Source organism: Oreochromis aureus, linkage group 5, assembly GCF_013358895.1.
Source record: "Oreochromis aureus strain Israel breed Guangdong linkage group 5, ZZ_aureus, whole genome shotgun sequence".
Taxonomy (NCBI): domain Eukaryota; kingdom Metazoa; phylum Chordata; class Actinopteri; order Cichliformes; family Cichlidae; genus Oreochromis; species Oreochromis aureus.
In genome coordinates this window covers 11248492-11270592 of record NC_052946.1, presented here as the reverse complement: position 1 = coordinate 11270592, position 22101 = coordinate 11248492, and the positions used below count along the sequence as shown (strand labels likewise).

At 42.4% G+C, this 22101-nt stretch overlaps 2 protein-coding genes across 6 annotated transcripts; both read left to right on the top strand.

Moving 5' to 3' along the window:
- Window positions 1–1654: 1654 nt before the first annotated feature.
- On the top strand, window positions 1655–6288 carry cidec (cell death inducing DFFA like effector c). Of its 5 annotated transcripts, none has more exons than XM_031752436.2 (6): window positions 1655–1786; window positions 3125–3193; window positions 3292–3445; window positions 4142–4291; window positions 4878–5071; window positions 5801–6288. In XM_031752436.2, exons 2-6 carry the CDS (start codon window positions 3141–3143, stop codon window positions 5982–5984), a joined length of 735 nt encoding a protein of 244 aa, XP_031608296.1. In that variant the 5' UTR covers window positions 1655–1786; window positions 3125–3140; the 3' UTR covers window positions 5985–6288. The 5 variants fall into 5 exon arrangements, with proteins under 5 accessions (XP_031608296.1, XP_039467703.1, XP_031608300.1 ...); XM_039611769.1 differs by lacking the exon at window positions 1655–1786 and adding an exon at window positions 2215–2233; XM_031752440.2 differs by lacking the exon at window positions 1655–1786 and adding an exon at window positions 2665–2811.
- An 849-nt stretch (window positions 6289–7137) lies between these two features.
- Window positions 7138–21556, top strand: LOC116330147 (G-protein coupled receptor 22-like). Its single transcript, XM_031752366.2, has 2 exons — window positions 7138–7618; window positions 18544–21556. Exon 2 carries the CDS (start codon window positions 18655–18657, stop codon window positions 20191–20193), a length of 1539 nt encoding a protein of 512 aa, XP_031608226.1. The 5' UTR covers window positions 7138–7618; window positions 18544–18654; the 3' UTR covers window positions 20194–21556.
- The last annotated feature ends 545 nt before the right edge of the window (window positions 21557–22101 follow it).

Below are 22101 nucleotides of genomic sequence, written 5' to 3'. Positions count from 1 at the left end.
TGACACCGCAGTCTTTATTTGTCCCTTTCAGTTTGGCTTCAAAGTTGCTGCACGCATTGGCTGAGACAGCTGCTAAGAGTACAGGAAATACACTTGGACTGAACATTTCAGTCACTGAGTAACCATTTTTTCTCCTAACAAAACCTACAGTGTTTGCCTGTCTGAGCATTATTTGAGTATTCCAAATTTTCACTATTCCACTGATGATGAGATGAGAAATGCTTTGTTTATCCCATATCTTTTGAATTGGACACTTTTATAGTTGTGATGGAGAGGAGGCTTGTGAGAGGAGGCATATTTGGGAAATTCTTTTGAATTTACCAAATAACCTGTTGAAAAAAATCTGGCAGATGGTTCTTTGTCAGACAGATATATTGTGTTATGAAGGATGCTAACGTGTGGTGTGAAAGATTTCCCATGTGTTTCTTTGTGACAGCAGAGCTGAATCAGTCTGTTAGAGAAGGAGCTCTGCTGCCTGTCCAGTAAGTCATGCAGAGGTTTTTCAGGATTATCCATGACGGATGATGGTGTTTTAGATGCCTCGTCTTCATCACAGCTATAAAAGTGTCCAGTTTGCAGCCAGTCAGAGGGCCAGCCTTCCTAATCAGTTTATTCAGACTGTTGGTGTCACCAGCTCTGATGCTGCTCCCTGAGCAGACCACAGCAAAGGACACTGAGTGATAGAAAACCTCCATCACTCAGTTGCACATTGAAGGAGCTCAGCTTTTGTAGGAAATAGAGCCTGCTCATGCCCTGTTTATACAGCCTGTGCTGGTCTTCCAGTTGTACTCCTCCACCATATCCAGATCCTGTCCTGTAAACGACAAACAGAGAGGGGAATGGATTGTGCAGCCAACCTCTTCCTTCTGAAGTCCTTCACCATCCTGGTGGTGTCACTGCTTCACAGATGATTCCTCACAGACCACCCCACAAATAGTTTATTCCTCCCGTCCATCACTAATACATCCAACCACCGCAGAATCATCAGAGTACTGCCTGTAGGTAGCATGACCAGGAGTTATAAGGGAAGTCTGAGGTGTACCAGGTGAACGGGAATGGAGAGAGCACAGATTCCTGTGGAGCTCCTGTACTGCACATCAGCTAAATCACACAGAGCTCTGTTCAGCATACTGCAGCCTGTCTGTGAGGTAGTCAGTAATCCATGAGATGGTGGAAGTTTCCTGACATTTCCTGTAGCTTTTCTCACAGCAGCAGCCGATTCATGCTAGATGCACTTGAGAAATCAACGAAAGTGAGCTTCACTGTTCAGTCATTACTGCACAGATGCACCAGCATGCTAATGATCTCATCATCTTATCACGATGCGGTCTGTATGTGGTATTTCTGCCAAACTGAATGTTTGGCAGGATGGTCACATTTGAAGATTAAAGATTAATTTCTGTATATTTAAATATTTTGTAATATAATAGATTATGTATAAATTGCCCAGTAAAGTTACATATGTAACAGCAGAAAGTTCCTACCTGCAGTTCCTTGCTCATCCACAAGATGTCCTCTTTGCGTTTTTTACTTTCGTAATTAATTGATCTTTATCCACTAGCCTTGGAGGTGCCATTTTAACATTTTGGATGAATAGGTGTTTTCACAAGTAATCAGTATGCCCACTGGAGAGCATGTTGTTTTACAAAAAGAACGACACTAACCTAAAATAAAGACAGATACATTCAAAATGGCGCAGGCTTTAATTACAGCCGTTAGCAGGTGGTATTAATTAGCGGTTCAGCAAGCTAGCGGGAAGGCGCTTCACTGGACGAACACGACAAACGTAAGGGTTCATCTAAGGATTTTGCTTCGCTGTGATTTGTTTTAATTACTACGAACAGATTTAATATAAATTGTGAACTTTCATGAGCATTTTCTTTATTTTTCTTCTTTTTGTGGAGCCATTGTCTTTATTTGTGACGGTGTACACTTTATTCACGGGCGAGAAAGCCTAGTTTAGAAATGGCTAAATGAGGCTGTTCAGTGTCATATTGAACAGCCTCATCTCCCATGTATAATATGTGAACTCCAGTGTCCTTTAATTCATGTATTTTAAATTCTTAGCGACTTTCATTCGTGTAAACATCCGTTTTAGCTGGATTGAGCCATAAACGAGTACATAGAAATGTATCTGCTGCTTTTTCCTACTGCTTGACTTTTAGGATTTTCTTTTGGTGCGCACAGGTGATGTCAGACAATGACGTGTAGCCCAGTGTGGTAACACCTGCCGGTACGCACACACCTCGTCAGCGTGAGCCAATCCTCTAGTGTCAGATGCAGCGTATGCTGAGCAATGAACTATGACCTAATTTGTGAAAAGTGCATGTGTTCTCATGTCCTCCAGCATTATAACATCATGCTGTAATTAAAGCGTACATTCCCCTAAATAACATTTTTCCTCAGATCACCTCAACCGCTTTGGAGCCTCACAGATTCAATTCAATTTTGAAGCCACTAAGCAGTTGAGTTGGTTAGAATTGGGTTAGTGCTGCTCTGCTGAACACACTGCCTGATTCTTCATGCAGCTGTGTATTTTTAATTTTAGCTGAACTTTCTTTAAGATACTGGGTTATTATAACAAATTAGAATCCAGGGCCAGTGGGAGTGTTTATGCAGGATTTCTCAATAAAGCTGACGACTTGCAACCAGATCAACAGTCATCAGCACAAAGGTCAGTGACCAAGTGTTGCAAGAAACGGCAACAAGAGAGGAGCGTGTACTTTATTTCAGAGGCTTTTGTGGTCCACACTGCTGGGAGCAGCGCTTCGGGAACAAAAACAATCAGCATAAGGATTATATTCAGACAGGGTTGGGAGAAGTCTCGAGTTTCCTAAACTTTAAGATAGTTAATATTCTTGATTGTTTCTTGTCTTTTCTTTTTCTTGGGACATAATCATGAAATTGAAGGAATGTTAATCATACAAGTTATATTTATAAATGTGTAAGACTGACTGCCAAAAATGGCCTCCACTTCCAGAATTTGCTGTAATTGTTTTCCTAAATTTATTGCTGGTATTTTCTGTTTTAAACTGCAAAACGCACTCAAAGCTGCTGCTGTCTCCTGATTTGTTATTTTTCACATGAAGCTTAGCTGCCACACTGATCATACTTACAATTGCAGGTCGAGTTGTTCTCATATGGATTATGCTATGAGGTCACTCAGCCTTTTCACGCCATCTAACCTCTCCAAGTAAGTGCTTTGTGATGGTTGTCACCCTTAGCGCTTTTGCTGCTTTTTTTTTTTTTATATATGAGCTGATGACCTGACGTCTTACACCTTTTTCTCAGGTGTGTAACAGCGAGCATGTCAGCTAGTGCCTCCATGACCCAGCAGCTCCTGTCGGGTCGAGTTCCTCGACCAAAGCCTTTCAGGGTCCTGAACGCTGACCGCAGTGTGAAAAAGGGTATAATGGCAGACACGCTAGAAGACCTGACAAATAAGGTGAGAGAAAGATGTGAGGTGTAAAAATGCTGTGTGTGTGTGTCGGGGGGACTTGGTCAGCAGCTAATAATCATGGTACGGTGGTCACAAAGCATTTGGACTAAAAACAGAGGAAGCGGGGGGAAATTCTGTGGTGTGTATTGACCATTGAAATTAGACAAAGGTTTGCCACTTGTTGCTGCACCATCTGAAGTGGTTGAGTGTGTTTCGAGCTCATGTAAGTGAAATGTAACAAGAAAAAGGGCTGATGTCAGACTATAATAATGGTATATTTATAAAAAGGCCAAATTTAATAAAGCCTAAAGTGTCTTAGCAAGATCTGAATGGCTTCAGTATGCCTTGGCATTAATTGAGTGCTCCTTGTACCTTTTGGTAAAGGGATGAAATACAGGCTCCCTGAAGCGGCTTCTTAATGATGGCTGTGGAGAGTGCCGTCTGACAGAATGGTGTAAAGTCTCCCATAGGTGTTGAGCTGGGTTTAGAAGGTTATCATATATGATTCATAGCGTTTTCATTACTCATCAAGCCATTCAGACATTGCCTTAACAATGGGGTCATCACAGAAGAGACTGCTCCCAAAATAAATGTTTCAGAACAGCTGTGTAATAACCGCTTTATGGTTTGCGGCATATTTTCATGTGATGGGGTCAGTGTATGCATTTATTTTGTTTTTTCCTCATCTCTACTCTCTCTCAGGCCAGTGACTCATTGAGTATACTGTGCATCAGTGCGTTGGTGCTGGATGAAGATGGCACTGGTGTGGACACAGAGGAATTCTTTCAAACGCTCCCAGAAAATGCTGTTCTAATGGCTCTGGAGAAGGGACAGAAGTGGAGCCCACATCCTGTATGTAGTTTTGATTAACCACTAGATGGCACTTTTGGCCAGCAATTTTACTTCATTGTGGCCGCACAAATATTAACATATTGATAGCCAGTGATTCTTTGATGTAGACTGATAGGAAGGCATAATGCAGCAGCCATGAATATGGACCAGTCTGTGCTGTGATACATTGGCTATCCAGTTAAATATTTTATCCATCAAATTAAATGGAAGGGCAACATGCCATTTGTTGAGCAAAGGCAGAACGCAGAGTGAACCTCACATTAGTTTCTCCCCTCTCAATATTTTTGAGAAAAATGGAAGACAGGGGTGTGATACTAATTGGACATGAGGGGTTCGTTAAGATTGAAGTAACATTCACCCAAAAGCAATTAACTTTCACATAAAGTGATACATGCATTAATTTGGACCCCTTCCCAAATGTTTTCTGCAACGACCCCTCATTGACCTTTTCTCATTGTCATTTGCTACTCACGTCATCGCTGGCAGGAGCGCCATCAGTGTGTAGTTCAAGTGTGTGCCAGTGGAGTTGAGCGCTGATTTGTGCCCATTTGTCCTGACTCATATCCCTCATCCTGTCGCCCCACAGTACAACACCTATAGAGATCGCCTTAGTGACTGCAGGCAGCAACAGCAGCGGAGGGATGTGGCCAAGCTGACCTTTGACCTCTACAAGAACAACCCCAAAGATTTCATTGGCTGCCTGAATGTGAAAGCAACACTGTATGGTGTTTATACTGTGTCCTATGACCTGCGCTGTTATGCTGCCAAAAAGATGCTAAAGTGAGTGATGGAGGCTGCCAAAATATTCTGATATTTTTGTGTTGAACTATTATGTAACTGATTGTTTTGTTTTTTCAGAGCATCTCTGTGGCATCTTTACTGAAACATATTGTTTGTAGTGATAGCTAAATCCACTTAGAGCTGAAAACTGATCAGTGTGAATGAATTCCGAATGCATAAATTAGCACAATTATCTTTTGAGAATTTTGTCTTTTTTTTCCCGGCTGTGCTTCTCGTATAAAAGTAGTAAAAGCAGATCCTTGTGTATAAATGATGCACTCAGGTTTGAGCGTGTACACACCTGTGTGGGTGGTGAAATGCGCAGACCCTAGAAGACCAAAGGCTAGATTTTACTGAGATTAATTTTGTTATGTCATCGCTGCCGAGACCTGCTGGTTTTCAGCTTTGGCTCGGAGCTTCAGTTGAGAGGATTACATTTTGCAGACTTGTCAAATGCGATGCTCCTATTGCAGGATATGTGGTTTAAAAGGTCGTGGATATTGGTTTTATGAAATGCAGTTGATGTCAGAAGTGAGCATCTGAGGTCATGACTATCAAGACTCTCTCTTTCTTGTGTTGTGACTTGTCTGAATTATACCAGACTGATACTAATATCTCGTTACATGCAGGCTGTTTCTGTGGGCCTATTGGTTTCCACTCATGTCGCTGTAAAGGGGAACTGGCTATTTATGACCATCCTCCCTCTCGTTCTCATGTGTCTGATTCCAGGGAGGCTCTGCGATGGACCATCTTCTCCATGCAGGCCACAGGCCACATCCTGCTGGGCTCCTCCTGCTACATCGAGCAGCTGCTGGAAGAGGAGGAGCGAGCGGAGAAGAGCCTGGCGCTGCCACAGGAAGGCAGGATCAGACAGCTGCAGAACATGCTGCTTGGAAAGATTTCTTACTTATGATAGACTGACAGTGGTGAGGTTGAGCTCTTACCCACTCTTATATGTACATCACAATGTAGTTGTCACAGATGAAGCATGCAGTCCGTTTCATCATCTCATAGTTTCCAGTGCAGTTTGGCAACATCATAAATTCAGCAATCTCTTTTCATTGTCACTGTTTGTTTTTTTGTTTTTTTTGCTGTTACATTTGTTTGCATCTTATGTATGTATAAAACAATGCCACAATTTATTCATCTGAAATCACTTTTACTCACTATTGTGCAACTTTTTCCTATGATGATATAATAAATAAAAGCAACTGTTTTTATTTTGCCATTCCTGAAAGTTCATTTAGATGTGAATGCAGCAAACCCACAAGACACTTTAGAGGGGGTGTGTGTGTTTATGTGAGTGAGAGTGAGTGAGTGGGGTCACAGAACTAGCAACAGGTCCAGCTGTCTCTCCCACGCTTCCCTAATTGTCCCCTGGGCTGCAGTGTCCTGTCAGCTGCAGCCTGCCTCTGTCTCAGAAAACCAGAGCAAAAGGGAAACAGCTAGCAGCTGCATGGGGTGAGGGGACGGAAGCAAACCATTACAGAGAAAGATGTTTTCAGCTGGCAGCAGAAGTGCCACTTGTGCCATCTTGTTGAGGAAGGCGGTGGCAAAAGCAGGACCGATTTTAGCCTAAGTGGCTGTCTTGCATAACCTGATAAACTGAGTGCGACTGGTCGTTTCGCGCAGCGTTATCTATAAGATTCCTTTTTGCTTTGAAATTATCTACAGAAAATAACTTGGTCACTTGATATTCAGTCCATGTCTCACCTATAAATTCATGAACTACTTGCACAGATTTGTGTATACACAGCGCAAATATGAACAATGGCCATTTCTTCCAAATTCTTTGCAGTGAAATGAGGCATGAGGTACTTTCTGTGTGTCCTGCTGTCCCACAATCATTGTCTGGAAACAAGGAGGCACCACCCAAGTGTGTGTGTGTGTTTAAAATAGCAAGGATTCAATCAATGTTGATGGCTTTGGCTTGTGTTAGCTCTTTCGGGCTGTGGAGCTTGTCTGCATTGAAAAGGGTTTTTATGCACAGGTGCACCAGTAAAAATAACTGGTCATGTGTTGCTTTACTATTAGTTGACCTTGACCAGGTTTGATTGTAAAATTATAGCTGTATTGTGTAATCTGATTCAAAGAAAATAATTGGATCGCCATGCTACCGACGTAAAAAAAAGTTATTCAAACTTTTAAAAAAAAAGTTATTCAAACTTTTTTTTTTTAGCAGCTTCTTGCTCAAAAACATGCTCATACTAATCTAGCTCAGGCTTCAAAGCTGTTCCTTAAATACCCCTACAACTACATTTTCAAATATTAGTCATTTAACTTTGTAAGTGTGTTTGGTCGTGATGATCCCGCCTCCTTCACCCAGTCAGCTGAAGTCATCCAGACAGCAGAGTCCTCTGTGGATCCAGCAGGGGGATGAGCTGCAGCCGTCTGTCTGTCCTAGGCTGTGTTGCTGTTAGCACTCCCTCCTGGAGCTGCTACCGCTGAGCATGCGCTCGGCTCGTACACACCACTGGACAGAAGGGACGCTTCTCATCAGCACACTCACGGTGAAGGAATGGATCGTTGAGCCCAATGTTCTGAAAGGTAAGAGTGCTAATTGGCAATAAATAAATAACGCATTTAAAAAAAAACAAAAAAAAACCGAAAGCGAGTTTATCCACGTATCAATGAATCTGACGGAGACATTTCAGTATATAATGCGCAGCACTTGGCAAGTATTTGACGTGCAAGTAACCACCATCCATTATTAGAAGTTACTAATTAAAGGTCTGTTGATTAGTATGGATAGATTTCACATATTAAAACACCTGCTTAAGTTTTTGAAAATGCTTAAGTTTAACTTTTACGCAGCGTATGTTAAACGCAAATTTAGAACCTGATGTTTATGAACTATTATGACTGCACATAGCGCCGATTGCATCTAACTTAATGTGTTGATTGGGCTATATGCAGCTTTGTATGCAGAGTTCGTGTGTGATTAAAGATGCTGTTGCGCATCGCTCCGCGCGCTTTTTGGCACAAAGTGCTTCACGAAATATCGATTTAGCAGAGGAATCTGGGTTTTATTAGAACCTCCGGCTGTGTGTGGGAGTGGGTGCTTGACACAGTTACGGGCTCCGAAGCTCTGTGTTTTCTCCCACGCTCCTGAGGGAGTCCTCAACGCGGTCCGCTGGAAACATTTCACCGCGCGCATCAAAGTGTGGCTGTCTGTTTGGATTGTGTGTATGCCTGCGATGCTTAACAGTTTGTGTTTTGCTGTGTGCTCCAACGGCCTTGGGGACATGCCCAAGTCGTAATCTCACAGCCCGCCAGCCTCCAGTTATTACTGACCATACCTACTTCACCTTTTTTATTCATAAGGGTAAGTTACCACAAAATCTATATTTTGGCCTCATATGCACCAATTTAAAAGAGACTTCTCCCTGCACTTTATTTTGGTTAAGTATCAGCAATTTAAAACATTTTAGGCAAAATAAATGTCTTAGTTTTTCTGTGGTTAAATGTCTGAAAAAGATGTGATTGCAAGTCTGCCTTTAAAAATATTTTTAGATTGAATGAACAGTCAAGAAAACAATCTGAAAATTGATGATGGAAAAAGGAAAACCTATTAGCTGCAGTTAGTGGTCCAGATGTATTTATTTTCAGAGGCGCAGAAGACAAACAATTTAAATTTGCTCTGGGCGGAGTCAGACTTGCTGTCTGCCATTATAAAGTCAAATAAATAACTTGATACTCGTGCAATCTGCGGGCTGCGTCATGCAGCTTCTGTCTCAGTGGTTAATCGTGAGCAACACTTTGTCAAAGAACAAAAACAAGAAAAAAAAGATGTGCAGAGGACAAAGGACGACTTTGAAAATGAAACTAGATGCAGCAGGCGAGATGAGGAGTAACAGAGAAAGGAGGGGGCTGGTGACAACAGTGTGGAGGTGGAGGAAAGTAAAGAGAGAAAAAGGGAGAAGTCTGATGAAAGTGTTTGGTCCGAGCTTTGTCTCCACCATATGGTCCCTGTGTTCTGCTGTGAACGGCTTTGATTGTGAACATGAAGGAGAGAAAGCAAATCCTGCCGAACACATGAAGGCAGAAAGTGTGTGTGTGTCCATGTGTGTGTGTCTGTCTATGTTGCCATCTCACCAAATTGATAAATTGTCTTCTAACTGGCTCTTTTGCCAAGTTAAATAACCTTATGAGCTTTCACTAGGAAGCTATTTGTCCCATATCTCTCATTCACAACACACATCTTCTCTCCTCACCTGTTCTGCCTCTTCCCTCAGCTTAGGTTTTCTATGGCTGGCTATTTCAGGTCCATATTTTGGCACTGCAATGAATTATTCAGGTAACAGGACAACATAAAGGCCCTCAGTAGGATGCTTTGCTCAAACCTGAATTACCCCTCTGCCATCTGGGAAGTCTGCCTGAATAATGGATTTGTTTCCCCAATACCAAGTTGTTTGATGGTCTGTAACTGAAATGGCAATAGGTGCACTCACAGTGTGTGTGCAAGTTAACTCCTCCACTCTTCCCAGCCATCATTTAAAGAAATGAATGCATTAAAGATTACTCTTAGAAAAAAAAAGTCTGAAATTGCTTGATTATACTCCCCATATCTCTCTTGAAGCATTCTCTGGAGTTCTACATATTTCATGCCTTCCCGATTGCTTTTTTTTTTTCTAGTCTTTTTTTCAGCTGCATTATGAAATGAATGGAAATATTTATGACATGAGGAAAAATATAGCTATAATCTACCATAGAAAAAAAATGGATGCAACTTAAACAGCGGTCATAAATTAAAGATTATAAAAAGCCCAGACAGTCGATCAATAAAGCAATCAAACGGACGCAGACCATTTACTTTGCCCCTCGGTGCTTGAAAACTGTGGTGAGACACTACAGTACTTACAATATTATGTTGTAAAGGGTTTCTTTATGCACAGTATAAATTGTTTGGTTCCCTTTTGTATTGTTTTGTATCCTGTTCAAGTGCAAGCAAGTAGAAATCAGCTAGTTTTGATTCCTACAGTTTAAATTTATTTTGACACCAACTTGAATTTTCATGTCATTTCATTTTCAAGTCACCAGAAAAAGAAATGCCACATTTATCAAAGTCTGAGGGGTCTCTAATGAACATAAGCGGATGCACAGATAGTGACCCCCAAAATTAGCAGTTATTTTGTAGGTGGAGTCACGGTCAAATATCATTCAGTGGAATAGTGATTAGCTGTGTTTTTATTCAAAATAATAGGAATCTGTCAAAAGTCAGATCTCCACAACTCCTGAGGAAGTGAATAACGGTACGAACAAATGTAAGATGCTGATGATCGTCGGGCTGGAGACGCATCTCTGAAGAGTCTGGACTCCACCAATCCACTGACAGACAAATGAAGGAAACTGAAGACTTTGTTACCCTCCACAGGAGTGATCAGCCAACAGAGATCAGTTCAGGAGCGGGGCATTTAATAGTCGCGGAGGTCTAATCAATGGAAGGTCTCTCTCACATTGACTAACGTTCAGGTTTATGAGTCCACCATCAGAACAATTAACAATTGTGTGCCTGACAGGGCTGCAAGGAGAAAGCAGCTGAACATGATCCAATCTGTGAAACATGGTGGTGATGGTATCATGGTTTGGTCACATTTCGATGGCTCTTAACGAGGTTCACAGACACTGTTAGAGCGAAATACACTAAAATACACAAACAAGATGAACTGAAATATTTAAGAGAGAGTATGCATGCAGCAAGACAGTGATGCAAAACATATAAGTTGCTGTGCAAAGAATGGACAAAGAAGAATAAAGATGATGTTTTGTGGTGGCTAAGAAAAAGTCCTGATCTTAATCCTAAAGAAATGTTGTGGAAGGACAAAAACATCAGAGGATGTTTTAGGTCGTATTAGTAAAATTGTATTGATGATTCATCACAAAACATTTTTCTTGCTGATGCTTCCTCCCCTTTCCACTGTAACCATTGTTGTGATGTATGTGATGCAGTTGAGATATTCAGAATAAGTGGATCTTGAGTAGGAATGGTTTTATAAAATGAACTCATAGAAGTTGTATTGTGCAGTGTTCATGCTGTCATATCTACACGTGAGGTATGATGGAGATGTACAGAACAACTCAAACTAAACTAAAAATTAAAACATTTTAGTTGACTGTCAAAAGAGAATATTGTATAATGTGATCAGCAACATAAAATAAGAACTAGACTTTTGAAACCATATTTTAATCTAAGTTTAAGGACAGATTCACTCAAGGATCTAGACTTCAGTTTGGATTTATTAACGTTTCATCTGCTGGCACACAAATAATGCCAAACATTTGCACCACTGTGAGACAGTCTGGACTTTCATCTTCTCTTCTTTCACCTATTTCTCCGAGACCACTTACTGTCGGCTCAGCAGGCGTCCTGTTGTAAAACTGTGTGTGTGTGTGATTGGTGGTGACTAGAGAGAGAGCTTGATGTCTCAACAGGAGTCTACATGGTGCACATACACACACTCTCACACACACATCGTGCTGGTGGGTGTTTATTATACCGTCTGAACGTATATGTTCTGTGTTCTCATGCTAGCTTCAGCCTTTTTGTGTTGTTCTTCACCCCCTCACTGTAGACTTCAGTGCTGTCATTCCTGCTCTTCTTCTTCTTCTGCGCTGCTTTCCTTTGTAATGTCTTGTGAGAATCAGAGCTCTTCCAGCTTGTTGGTGGCATTCTTGTGATTAAGCTGCCTTTCATCCTTTTTTTTTTTTTTTTTTTTTTTTTACAAAAGGTTGAATGATCAGATTCCTAGAAGCTAGATTTTATGATTTTCCCAATGCAGTGATTGCAAAGCTTAAATGTAACATGATTACATTCACGCTGCACATACTGATCACATTATCCTTTTATTTTAATGCGACTTTTTCTGTCCTGCTGCCACACTGACTCACTCAACAGCAGCACAGGCAGAAACTTTATCCTCTCCTCGCGCTTTTCTTTGTTGGAATTTCTAATCTGATTAGATTTTCAGGTATCTTGCATAACTTTATAATTTAGAGAAGGAAAAACACTTTTTTTGAGCTAGAAGCTGAGTAAAAGTTTTTAAGATGTAGAGCAGCCTACACATCAATCCCTAATGTTGGAGATTGTGTACAACATCAGGCTGTTTTAAATGTTTCCAATAGCCAGCCTGAGTTCAATTCAATTCAATTCAATTTTATTTATATAGCGCCAAATCACAACAAAAGTCGCCTCAAGGCGCTTTATATTGTACAGTAGATAGCACAATAATAAATACAGAGAAAAACCCAACAATCATATGACCCCCTATGAGCAAGCACTTTGGCGACAGTGGGAAGGAAAAACTCCCTTTTAACAGGAAGAAACCTCCGGCAGAACCAGGCTCAGGGAGGGGGTATGATATGTTGAGATTCTCCTTAATTTTAGCGTGTGGTTTTAACCACCAATTAGGAATACATGCATCGGGTAGCATGCGCTTTGGTTAGTGTTTAAACTAAAGAAATAGCTTGCACCTGAGTACAGCAGCTACAGTCTTCATCCTAAGGAGCATGTGCATGAGTGCTTTTCAGCTAAGCCCAATCTCACAGAAACATGTGAAACACATGAGCTCTTAGAAACACATTACACTGTGAAATGTCATCTATGAGCCCGGCTGTGGTGCATGCATAAATCCCTCAGAGGGGACGTTGCATGAACTTCAGGGTAGCACAAATCAAACCAAGCAATGTCAACCAGTGTCCCTGGGTTTGACTCTCCTGTGGACTTGATGGACTGTTTATAGGAAACGATCATGGTTGCAATTGTATAAAATAGCACATGTAAATTCTCTAACCCTTCATGGCAGGGCTCATCATGCTGTCACAATAAGAGCTGACTTCCTGTGGCTCCACATACGTGTGAAAGGGATGAAGAAAAATCCAAGATCTAATTTTAATTTCTTCTAACCTCCCCTTCAAGGCCATCTTTCTGTGTGTCTCTAGACTGCTTTCATGGCTGCTGCTATTTTTAGATTTCTCCCTTTGAGTTTTCCTCTTGCAGTACATCCATGCTTATCATCCAGTGGTGTTTGCTTCTGCTTAGGCTGCCACTGGGGTCATAAGAGTAATGTATTCAGTGCCACTAACCTTCTTATGTATTCATAAAAACATCATTTTCTGCAGAATTCCCATTTTAAAAAAAAAAAAAAAAAAAAAAAAAAAAAAAAAAAAGATCCAGTGCATTTCCCATTCATGTATGTTTCTTCCTCTGTTCTCACTAGCCGTGCCACTTTGAAAACCTGTTACATCAGCTTGTCTCAGAGGAAAAGCAAGATTAACTTTCATCTTTTTAATCTTTGTCCTGCTGCTTCTGGGAATTGCTGATGTGCCTAGCTGTTTAATTATACATGCCATATAGTGTCTTTCACACACTGTCTGGTTTCCCACACCAGAGGGGAAGAGGTTGCAAGGCATCGCTTAGATCTGTGTGGAAAGCATTAGCTCTGAACGTGGTGCATGGCTTTGCAAATTCACCTGCCCGCTGAGGCTTTGATGCACTGTTAGAAATATATTCATTATACTGACAGATTATTGTCTGATGATTAGAGGTTTTGTGCTGAAGTGTTGCTTAAAATTTGTCCATTTCCTACATTTCTCAAAATGACTGCACACAAACAAAAAAACACAGCAATCCTTTTTTTAAAAATTGCATTTTGGAAAAACTATTTATTTTCAAAATAAAACAATAATGACAAAATCAGAACAAAGATATATCAGTCAGATTGCTATTTTTCCCCCTGTGTTTGGGGCTGTTGTCTATTGTTTGTGTGATTACGTTGAAGGCTTTTGTTAAAATAACAGGAAAAAATATATAAATATATATAAAAAAAATATAAAGAAATATTTATATTACTTGTATGTGGTCATGACATAAAAAAATTAACAGAAAACATCACACAGTCATTTTTATGAACTAAAGACTACACTATACAGTTGGACTAAGGCTTTTATTGTGAAAGTCTTGAAAAATATATGCTTATTTTGAGTTTAAAAAAACAAACAACAACAACAACCAAAAAACAAAACAACAAAAAGTTGGCTGTGTTCATTCACTTTCTCTTTGGGAACCAAACCACTCATTCTTATCTGATATCTACCTGGTTAGCTATTTAGCAGTTAGATTTTTGGTTTCATGTAGTAAATGTTTTCATTGGGTGAGAAGTCTGGGGTGCGGGTTGGCCTGATGAGATGCTTTTATTGTGGCGCAGAGCTGCTGTAATATGTACAGAATGTTAATTTTACTGTAAGTCTACAGATTCTGAGATTTGTAACATTTAGTTTCTTTTGTAATTTGGCACTGTTTAGAGAAACTGCAATCTGACCTTGCTGGGACACCTGGATCCTCCAGACCAGCAAATTGCCAAAACATCTGCTTTTATAGAGGTGCTCACACTTACTGATGATCAGTTAATTGAGTACATCTGATTAGTTACCCTTTTAAGTCCTATGAAAGTAGTTCTGATGTAGCATCCAGGATTTTGGAAACTGAATCTAACGCCATGTATTTTAGGGTATCATTTTTGACAAATACTTAGGAATATTTAAGCAGCCTTCATTTGATTTTTTTGCCAAGAGTTTGACAGGAAGATAACCACTCCCAGGTAACCAATCAGTACCCAGGAAGAAACTGCTTTCCAGGCTCTAACTGCAGGAAGTAAAATTCAGCTCACCACATTATAGTCTTCTTTATTTTACCCAAAGTGTTAGGACATAGCTCACTTCACATGCATCCAACATTCCATGAGGAAGGATGGGAATTTACTGTGCCTCTTCTGGCCAAAACAATTGCCAACCAGAAATCCAGAGTGTGTCTGGCTAACTCTGAAACCGCCGTCCTTGCCTTGGGCTTTCCATGCCTGCACATGAAGTGATGGAAATGTCCCGCAACATGACATCATTTTAAAAATATAAACTACAGCAGATTGAAATACCAGTCATCTTTTCACTGGAATAGCCTTGGCTCAATTTACAACTTTAGAGAACACACAGAGCGCAATGTCACAGTTCTCAGCACTACCTGTAGAGTTCAGCTGAAAATGTGTCACTGCGATCAAGCTGAACCTCATTAGCCTGTCCCAGGTTTGAAGGGAAAAGGTGTTGCCGAGGTAGCCCAGCCACTTATCAAATCTAGCACCTCGATGTGGCCTTTTCCTGGCTCTCAGCGTGCCGGGGCCTGAGTGAGAATACTGCCTTATTATTATATTGTTGCAGAGCCAGAAAATGGACACACACACACACACACACACACACACACACACACACACACACATACATTCACAGTTACCTGGAGAACTCCCCGGTGTGCAAGTTAATTAGCAAAGCATCTTAAGAAATGCACCTGGTTTCACACTTGCTTTCCTCTAACAAAGGGATAGGGACAAAGCGCGGCAGTGCTGGTTTCTGAATTCAAGCAACGAACGCCAAATTTGACTCATTCTCATTCTGATTGGCATTTTTCAAAGAGGAAGCAAATTGTTAATAAGCAGCTTGTGAATAAAGAGCAGTGTGAAACCGCGCGTCGTTCTCCAGGGTCAGACATGAGTCACTTTGGTTCAAGCAGGAGGAGCATACTGATTGATTTTGTCTGCATCACACAAATGCCCTTTGAAACTGAGCCTTTTAACATATAGAGTGATGAATCATATTTAACTATAAAACATACCTTTACAGTAAGACAAAAGAGCACAGTTTGAAAATCCCCCCAGAGCCACAGTTCTTTTAAAGCAGAACACTATAAAGCCTGTGATAACAGTCCCCACAGAAAAGCCTTTCAAGCAGGTTGATTTTCTGCTGTAATTTTACGCTCTGTAATATCTACACCTTTCCTGTGCTGAGCGTCTAACCCGTGCAGTCATCACGCAGCTTTTCACTCAGGCAATCATGAGTGGAGTCTTTGGGGACTGAAGCAGTCTTTTGGGGACTGGATGCAACCAGGAAACCAGCAGCAGTTAGAGGAAGGCTGATGTAAGACTGCCACCTCTGCTCCCTGGGACATCTTGTTTACCGCTGCGTCTGGTTCACCCTTCTTTTCTACTTCCTTCCCTCACTCAGGCGTTTGCTGTAATCTGTCTCTCAGTGCACGCACACTTTTAAAGGTATGAATTCATTTAAATGGATTCATACCTTCCCCTTGCTACAATCAGACAGTCTGTGGACGATCAGGCCAGCTGGAAACCTCCAATGCGAGTCCAGCAAAGTTGCTGCGAGAGTCTGCACTCTTGCACACCATCAGTTCTTCACTCAGTTTTTGTTGTTGTTTATTTTTTCCCCCACCAAACCCATGTTTAGTTCTTTCCCCAGTGGCCCCTCTTTAATTTCTCCTTAAATCCCCACGAAGAACAGACAGGAGACAAATTAAAGGAAAAACCCGAACCCTTGACCCCAACAGTTTCATCCTTTTTATCTGTCACTGCGTCCTCGAGGGACACTTTTACAGTCGAAAGTTGATGCGGGAATCTGCATCCTTTCTGGCTTAGTCAGTGCTGCCATAACTTAGATTTCGTAGAATTTGCTTATATAAATTAAAAGAGTTTAATCACAATCTCGAAATCTCGTGGGACTTTGATTTCCTTCCACACTGAGTTGTTTGTATTGCCAAGGGAAAAAAGGGAACGCACGAAAGTCAACAGAGTCATTGTGACATGGATTATAAGACATGTTATTCAAAACATCTGTAGCACAAGGGTTTTACCGCTGCTGGCACTGTTGGCTCAAAGCTGAGCAGAGAGCAGGAAGCCCCATCACGACACTTATCACGACCTCTGTCTTTTCCGCAGGAATGCGGCGCGTTTCAAGGTCTCCGATTTGTAGCTGAGAGATGTTCTGACTACTGCTACTCTACTGCTCAGTGTCCCGCACTTCAGCGCCGGGGTACCTGTGCCCTCATTAATGTAGTTCCTTGTAGTGTGGTTTCCGCGGTAACGGAGGTGAGGAGAAAATGAGTCTATCACTCAGCTGAATGCCTTGTTACCAGAGCGGAGGTTGATATTTCAGGCTCGACTTGTTGTGCTGGAGTCAGTTTCCCGTGCTCTCGACTCGGAGGCTAGTCATGAAATGTTTTGAGCACCTGATGCCAAGATATTCATTCAGATAGCAATTTAGAGACATACGAAGCCGGGATTTCACTCGTTCAGTTGATTTCCCGCAGGTGCAATTAGTTTCCGCCCCCCCCACAATCAGTGATGAGCGGCTGTGTTTTACACACTGACTTTAATCTTGTAGCTGTCGATGTAACAATGACATACTGCTGGTGTTTATCAGTAAGGATAGGCTGTGTCTGTGGGCACACAGAGGTTAACTATAGTTAACTCTTTAATATGGTGCGCTGGAAAACTCATTTTTAGTTAGGTGAAGTAAAAACTGTTCTTCAGAAAAAAGGAAAACACAAATAGTTTCTTTAGTTTTAGTCTGTGTCAGTATAATTCTTACTCTTTGTCTAACATTTTTCCAATCCATCAGGGCAATTATTTGAGCTGTCATTTTAGCGTTTATCCACATCGGCAGGATCACCCGTCAAATCTCATATAACAGGCTTAAAAAGTTGCTGGCTTTGCCCTGAGAATAAGGTTTTAAAAGCGTTACATAAGTGGATTTCCTTGTCATCTTTCGGACTCACGTTGTTCTATCACTACAATCATGAACACTAGGCACATAATAAATTTAGGGTATTTAGGAAAGGCAGCTCTACCCGCCTTTGCCCTGGCCCTAAAATGACCAGTTTCTGTTTTAAAAGTGATCGCATTAAAGGTCTGCGTTATGATTGGTTATGATTGGTTATGTCTGGAGTATTTTACAGTCATTCCTTTGGGTTTTTACAGTACTTTAAGGGAAGTAGTGTAACTCTTCAAATTACACCCTGATGTTGGCATCAATGCTATGTGTATGTCTGTATGTATGCTTGTCAGCTGGCAAAGGCTTACCAACACTTTCCAATAAATATGCCCCTTTGGTGCCAGAGCTATTTTAAATGCATTATGTGGTCTGTTACAGCTGGCAGAGAAAAGATCATAACCAATTTTGTGTAACCTGCTGAGTGTGTTGTATTTACTGATCCACTGAGAACAGTTGATTGCTTGCAGGTCTGATTATTTAGCTCCATTCAATTTGGGTCATTCCCCAGAGCTCCAGTACACATTAGCGATGGCCTGTTGCGGCGGACTGCTGTTCTGGCAGCTTGTGTTCACATCTCAAGCTGTGGCTGAGTCAGAATGGTAATACTGATAGGAGACAGAATGAAGGATGGATTGATGCATAATGCAGCACCTGCTCAATCTGCAGATGCTGGAGTTAATGCATGCAAATGTGTTAGACAGACAGAAAGAATTCTTCTTTTGGTAAACATGGATAAGTTATGATCTCTGTTTTTATCCAAAGTTATGTTGTGATCTCTGTCATGCTATGAGAGAGAATAATGTGTTTTGATTTTCTCCTGCACAGTTCATTTCTCATCTGTCTGCATTGTGTTCCCTTCTCCGCAGCGCTGTCACAGAGCTGTTATTCATCCCTGTATCATGGAGGATCGGCCGGGTGCATCATGGGAGCTCATCAGCAGTGTGACAGATACAATATATGAAGACTGAGAGGTCGTCATGGAGACTGGCAGCTACACCTCAGGCCCGGCCACTACTGATGGGGCTCGGACAGCGGCTGGGCTGGAGGGACTCGGAGTCCTTCAAGAGCGAGGAGGAGGCGGCTCTTTCAGCACCCCTGCGTCCTGGTACCCTCCGTACTCGCTGGGCTTCCAGGTGTCGCTCACCGCCTTCCTCATGCTGGAGCTGGTGTTGGGATTCAGCAGCAACCTGACTGTGCTGGTGCTCTACTGCTCCCAATCCAATTTAGTGGACTCTGTGAGCAACATGGTGACCGTCAACCTCCACGTGCTGGATGTGGCGGTGTGCGTGCTGTGTGTGCCCCTCACTCTGGTTGTTGTTCTTCTGCCTCCGGGACCCAACCTGGCCTTGGTGTGCTGCTTCCACGAGGCCTGTGTCACATTTGCCAGCATCGCCACAGCCATCAACATCCTGGTTATCAGCTTGGACCGATACGACATCTCGGTACGACCGGCCAACAGGCTGCTGACGACACACAGGGCGGCGTTGCTGCTGATCGCCGTCTGGATCACCTCGGTCGCTGTGTTTTTTATCCCATTCTTGGAGTTGCAGTGGTCCACTGAAGAAGAAACAGGGGAGACGGGGCTGGAGAAATCCTTGCCTTTGTCCTCGTATGACATTAGTGCCACCGTGGCGCCAGCATGGCGTAACCGGACCGTACTATGTGTTGGTGGTCAGGGCTTTCACACCGGCCGCGGTAGGTATTACCATCTTATCCTCCAAGTGCCCATCTTCTTCACCACTGTGGCAGTCATGTTGTTTACCTACTCCAGAATACTGAGGGCTTTAAACATCCGCATTGGCTCCCACATGAAAAAGGGCCAGCGGTTCAGGGGCCCCTCCTGCAGGGGGCGCCACAAGAGACAAAAAAAGCAGAAGCCGGGGCTTATGACTGATGGTGGGGAGTTAGGAGGAGAACAGTGCACTACAGATAATACCAAACAGCTCAGCCACCCTCCCCTCATCCCATCCCCAACCCCGACAGCTACCTCCCCCCATGCCCTGTCCTCCTCTGCTCCGCTCGTCAGCTCTGACACGGGCGCTGCCACCCCCATGCCAGCCACAGTGGGCGTTCAGGCTTCCGTGTCGGCCATCATCGCCCTGCGGCGGGCAGTGAGACGACATCGAGATCGTCGAGAGCGTCAGAGACGTGTCTTTAAGATGTCCCTCATCATCATTTCGACCTTTCTGGGCTGCTGGGCTCCCCTCTCAGTGACCAACGTCCTAATCCTGGGCATCGGCCCCAGCGACGTCCTCGTCAGCCTACGCCTCTGGTTCCTCGCTCTGGCTTACGGGACCACCGTCTCCCACCCGCTGCTGTACGCTTTCACCCGACAGAAACTGCGCCGCGCCCTTCGCGCCAAGGTTAAAAAGAGGGTGGTGTCCCTGCTCCAGGTAGACCCTTCGCCAGGTGGGACTGTTATACACAACTCCTGGGTGGAGAACCGAAAGACCAGCAGGCAGGTGCGTCTAGAAGCGAGCGAAGGTACCGAACGCTGCCTGGGAGAAGCCCTGTGAGACTGAAACATGCAGGTCAGGCTCCATAATGAAGCTCACCGGTGCGAGAAGGCGGTGTGAGAAATGTGCAAATCACATTTTCACCTTGGGGAGATGTTTAAATGTAACCACCAGCAGCAAACACCTGCTACACTCTCACCTCAGCGCAGGCTGCAGTGGAAGCAGGGTGTCACAATCACTGTGGCGCTCACAGCCTCTGCAGAGAATCATTCAACACACAATGTACATAGTTTGCACTCTGTGAATCACTGAAGTCTATTTACATATGGAGCTGAATAATAGAGCATCCTCATAGTGGTGCTTACATAACCGCTCCAAAGAATGTGTTTAGCCAGCAGAAGATATGATCTGCCTTCTCCCACTTAAAGCCTCCAAGGCTTTAAAAAAAAATGTCGATACACTTCAAACATAAATTCTTTGAATGTATTTAATATTATCTCTGCCTTAAAAGTTCCGCTAAATGGTATACTGTGCATTCGGAACAAAAAAAGGGAGCATGTCAGATACTTAAATGGAAGGCTCAGTGACAGCTGATGAACTTTGAACTTTTCAGGGTCAGCCTGGGGAGAGACAATAAAGAACAAGTCAGAGGACAGTTAAAAGTGTAAATTAGTAAATCAAGTTTTGCTTTAATGTGAGTGTATCGTGTGTTAAGATATTAAAGCGCTTACATAAGATTTCGCAACACTCCTTGATATAAATGCAACACTTTTGCCCCCCCAGTTTATAGCAAATGGTGTAATATATTATTTTGTATTGCAGTCTAGCTGTCTCCCCCTGTTTCCACTTGTTATGCTAAACTAAGTTAACTGGCCGCTGGCTGTAGATTCGCATTCACTGTTAGCATGAGAAATCTTCTCATGTGACTCGTGATGGGAAAGAAAAGACACAGATCATCATTCACAGATACTGTGTCTATTCCAGGTCTATAGTCTTAGACTGCATTTTATATGTAAAGCTGTTTAGAAGAAAATTCATGTAAATGATGTAAATACTGCCCACATGATGAAACAGAAGTTACTTGGTTGTGTGCGGTTATAAAACGACTTTCCTAGAGCAGAGGAGTGATCCAGCTGCCTCGCCCCTGTGTCATTGCACCCAGACATGCGGTCCCAGCTCCTCCCAGAGGTTGTCAGGAGTGTAACGGTCACCACAGCCGGGTCCTGACAGCTTGCTGGGATTATACTTTACCTGCTTGTGTCCACTGCTCTAACACTATCATTCATTGCAGAGGCCGTGTGATTTATCACACTAATAATGCATTAGTGAATGTTAACAAGTGAAAATATATATTATATGTAGACCAAGAATATCTTTAGAACTTTTCTCCACAGTGTTTTTATGTGAATGTGTCACAAAACGGTGAATTAAAAGAATGAATGTAAAACGTTGAGTTTTTCTTTCGCGCTCATGTTTGTGTGAACTGTGTTGCGAGTTTGTTTGAATTTCTGGCTGAGGGTCAGAGCTACTCAGACTTCGTCCAAGTTAAAAAAAACAACCTGATAATGTGAGGTTTTACATTTCCTCACTAGGTTTTTTTAAGCCTAGAGGAATGACATGAGGACAACGTGCAGCTCTGTACATATAGCCCATATACTCAGTCAGGGCTATGCTGCAAAAGAACATAATGTCCCCACGGACTCTCGCTAACACATCAAGGAATCTCTGTATGTCCATTTGGTGAAATCGCACATAAGAGCATACAGAACAGAACAGAAGAACTACATCCAACCGATCTCGAACTTCACAATGAACTTCATCAGCAAGTATGATCAACACAAAGATATGATGCGCACATGCATACAGAGATTCCTCCATTTGTTGGTGAGACGAACAGTCGCTTTAACATTTGCTTTGTGTGGTCTCTGTGTTGAACAAACAGTACATTGTGTTTGTGGATGTGTTCAT

Excerpts from the sequence above, each read along its gene's own strand:
- cidec (XM_031752436.2), top strand. The coding sequence starts at position 3,141 with ATGGATTATGCTATGAGGTCACTCAGCCTTTTCACGCCATCTAACCTC. Across the intron at positions 3,446-4,141 it reads TAGAAGACCTGACAAATAAG|GCCAGTGACTCATTGAGTAT; the intron begins GTGAGAGAAAGA and ends ACTCTCTCTCAG. Across the intron at positions 4,292-4,877 it reads AGAAGTGGAGCCCACATCCT|TACAACACCTATAGAGATCG; the intron begins GTATGTAGTTTT and ends GTCGCCCCACAG.
- LOC116330147 (XM_031752366.2), top strand. The coding sequence starts at position 18,655 with ATGGAGACTGGCAGCTACACCTCAGGCCCGGCCACTACTGATGGGGCT.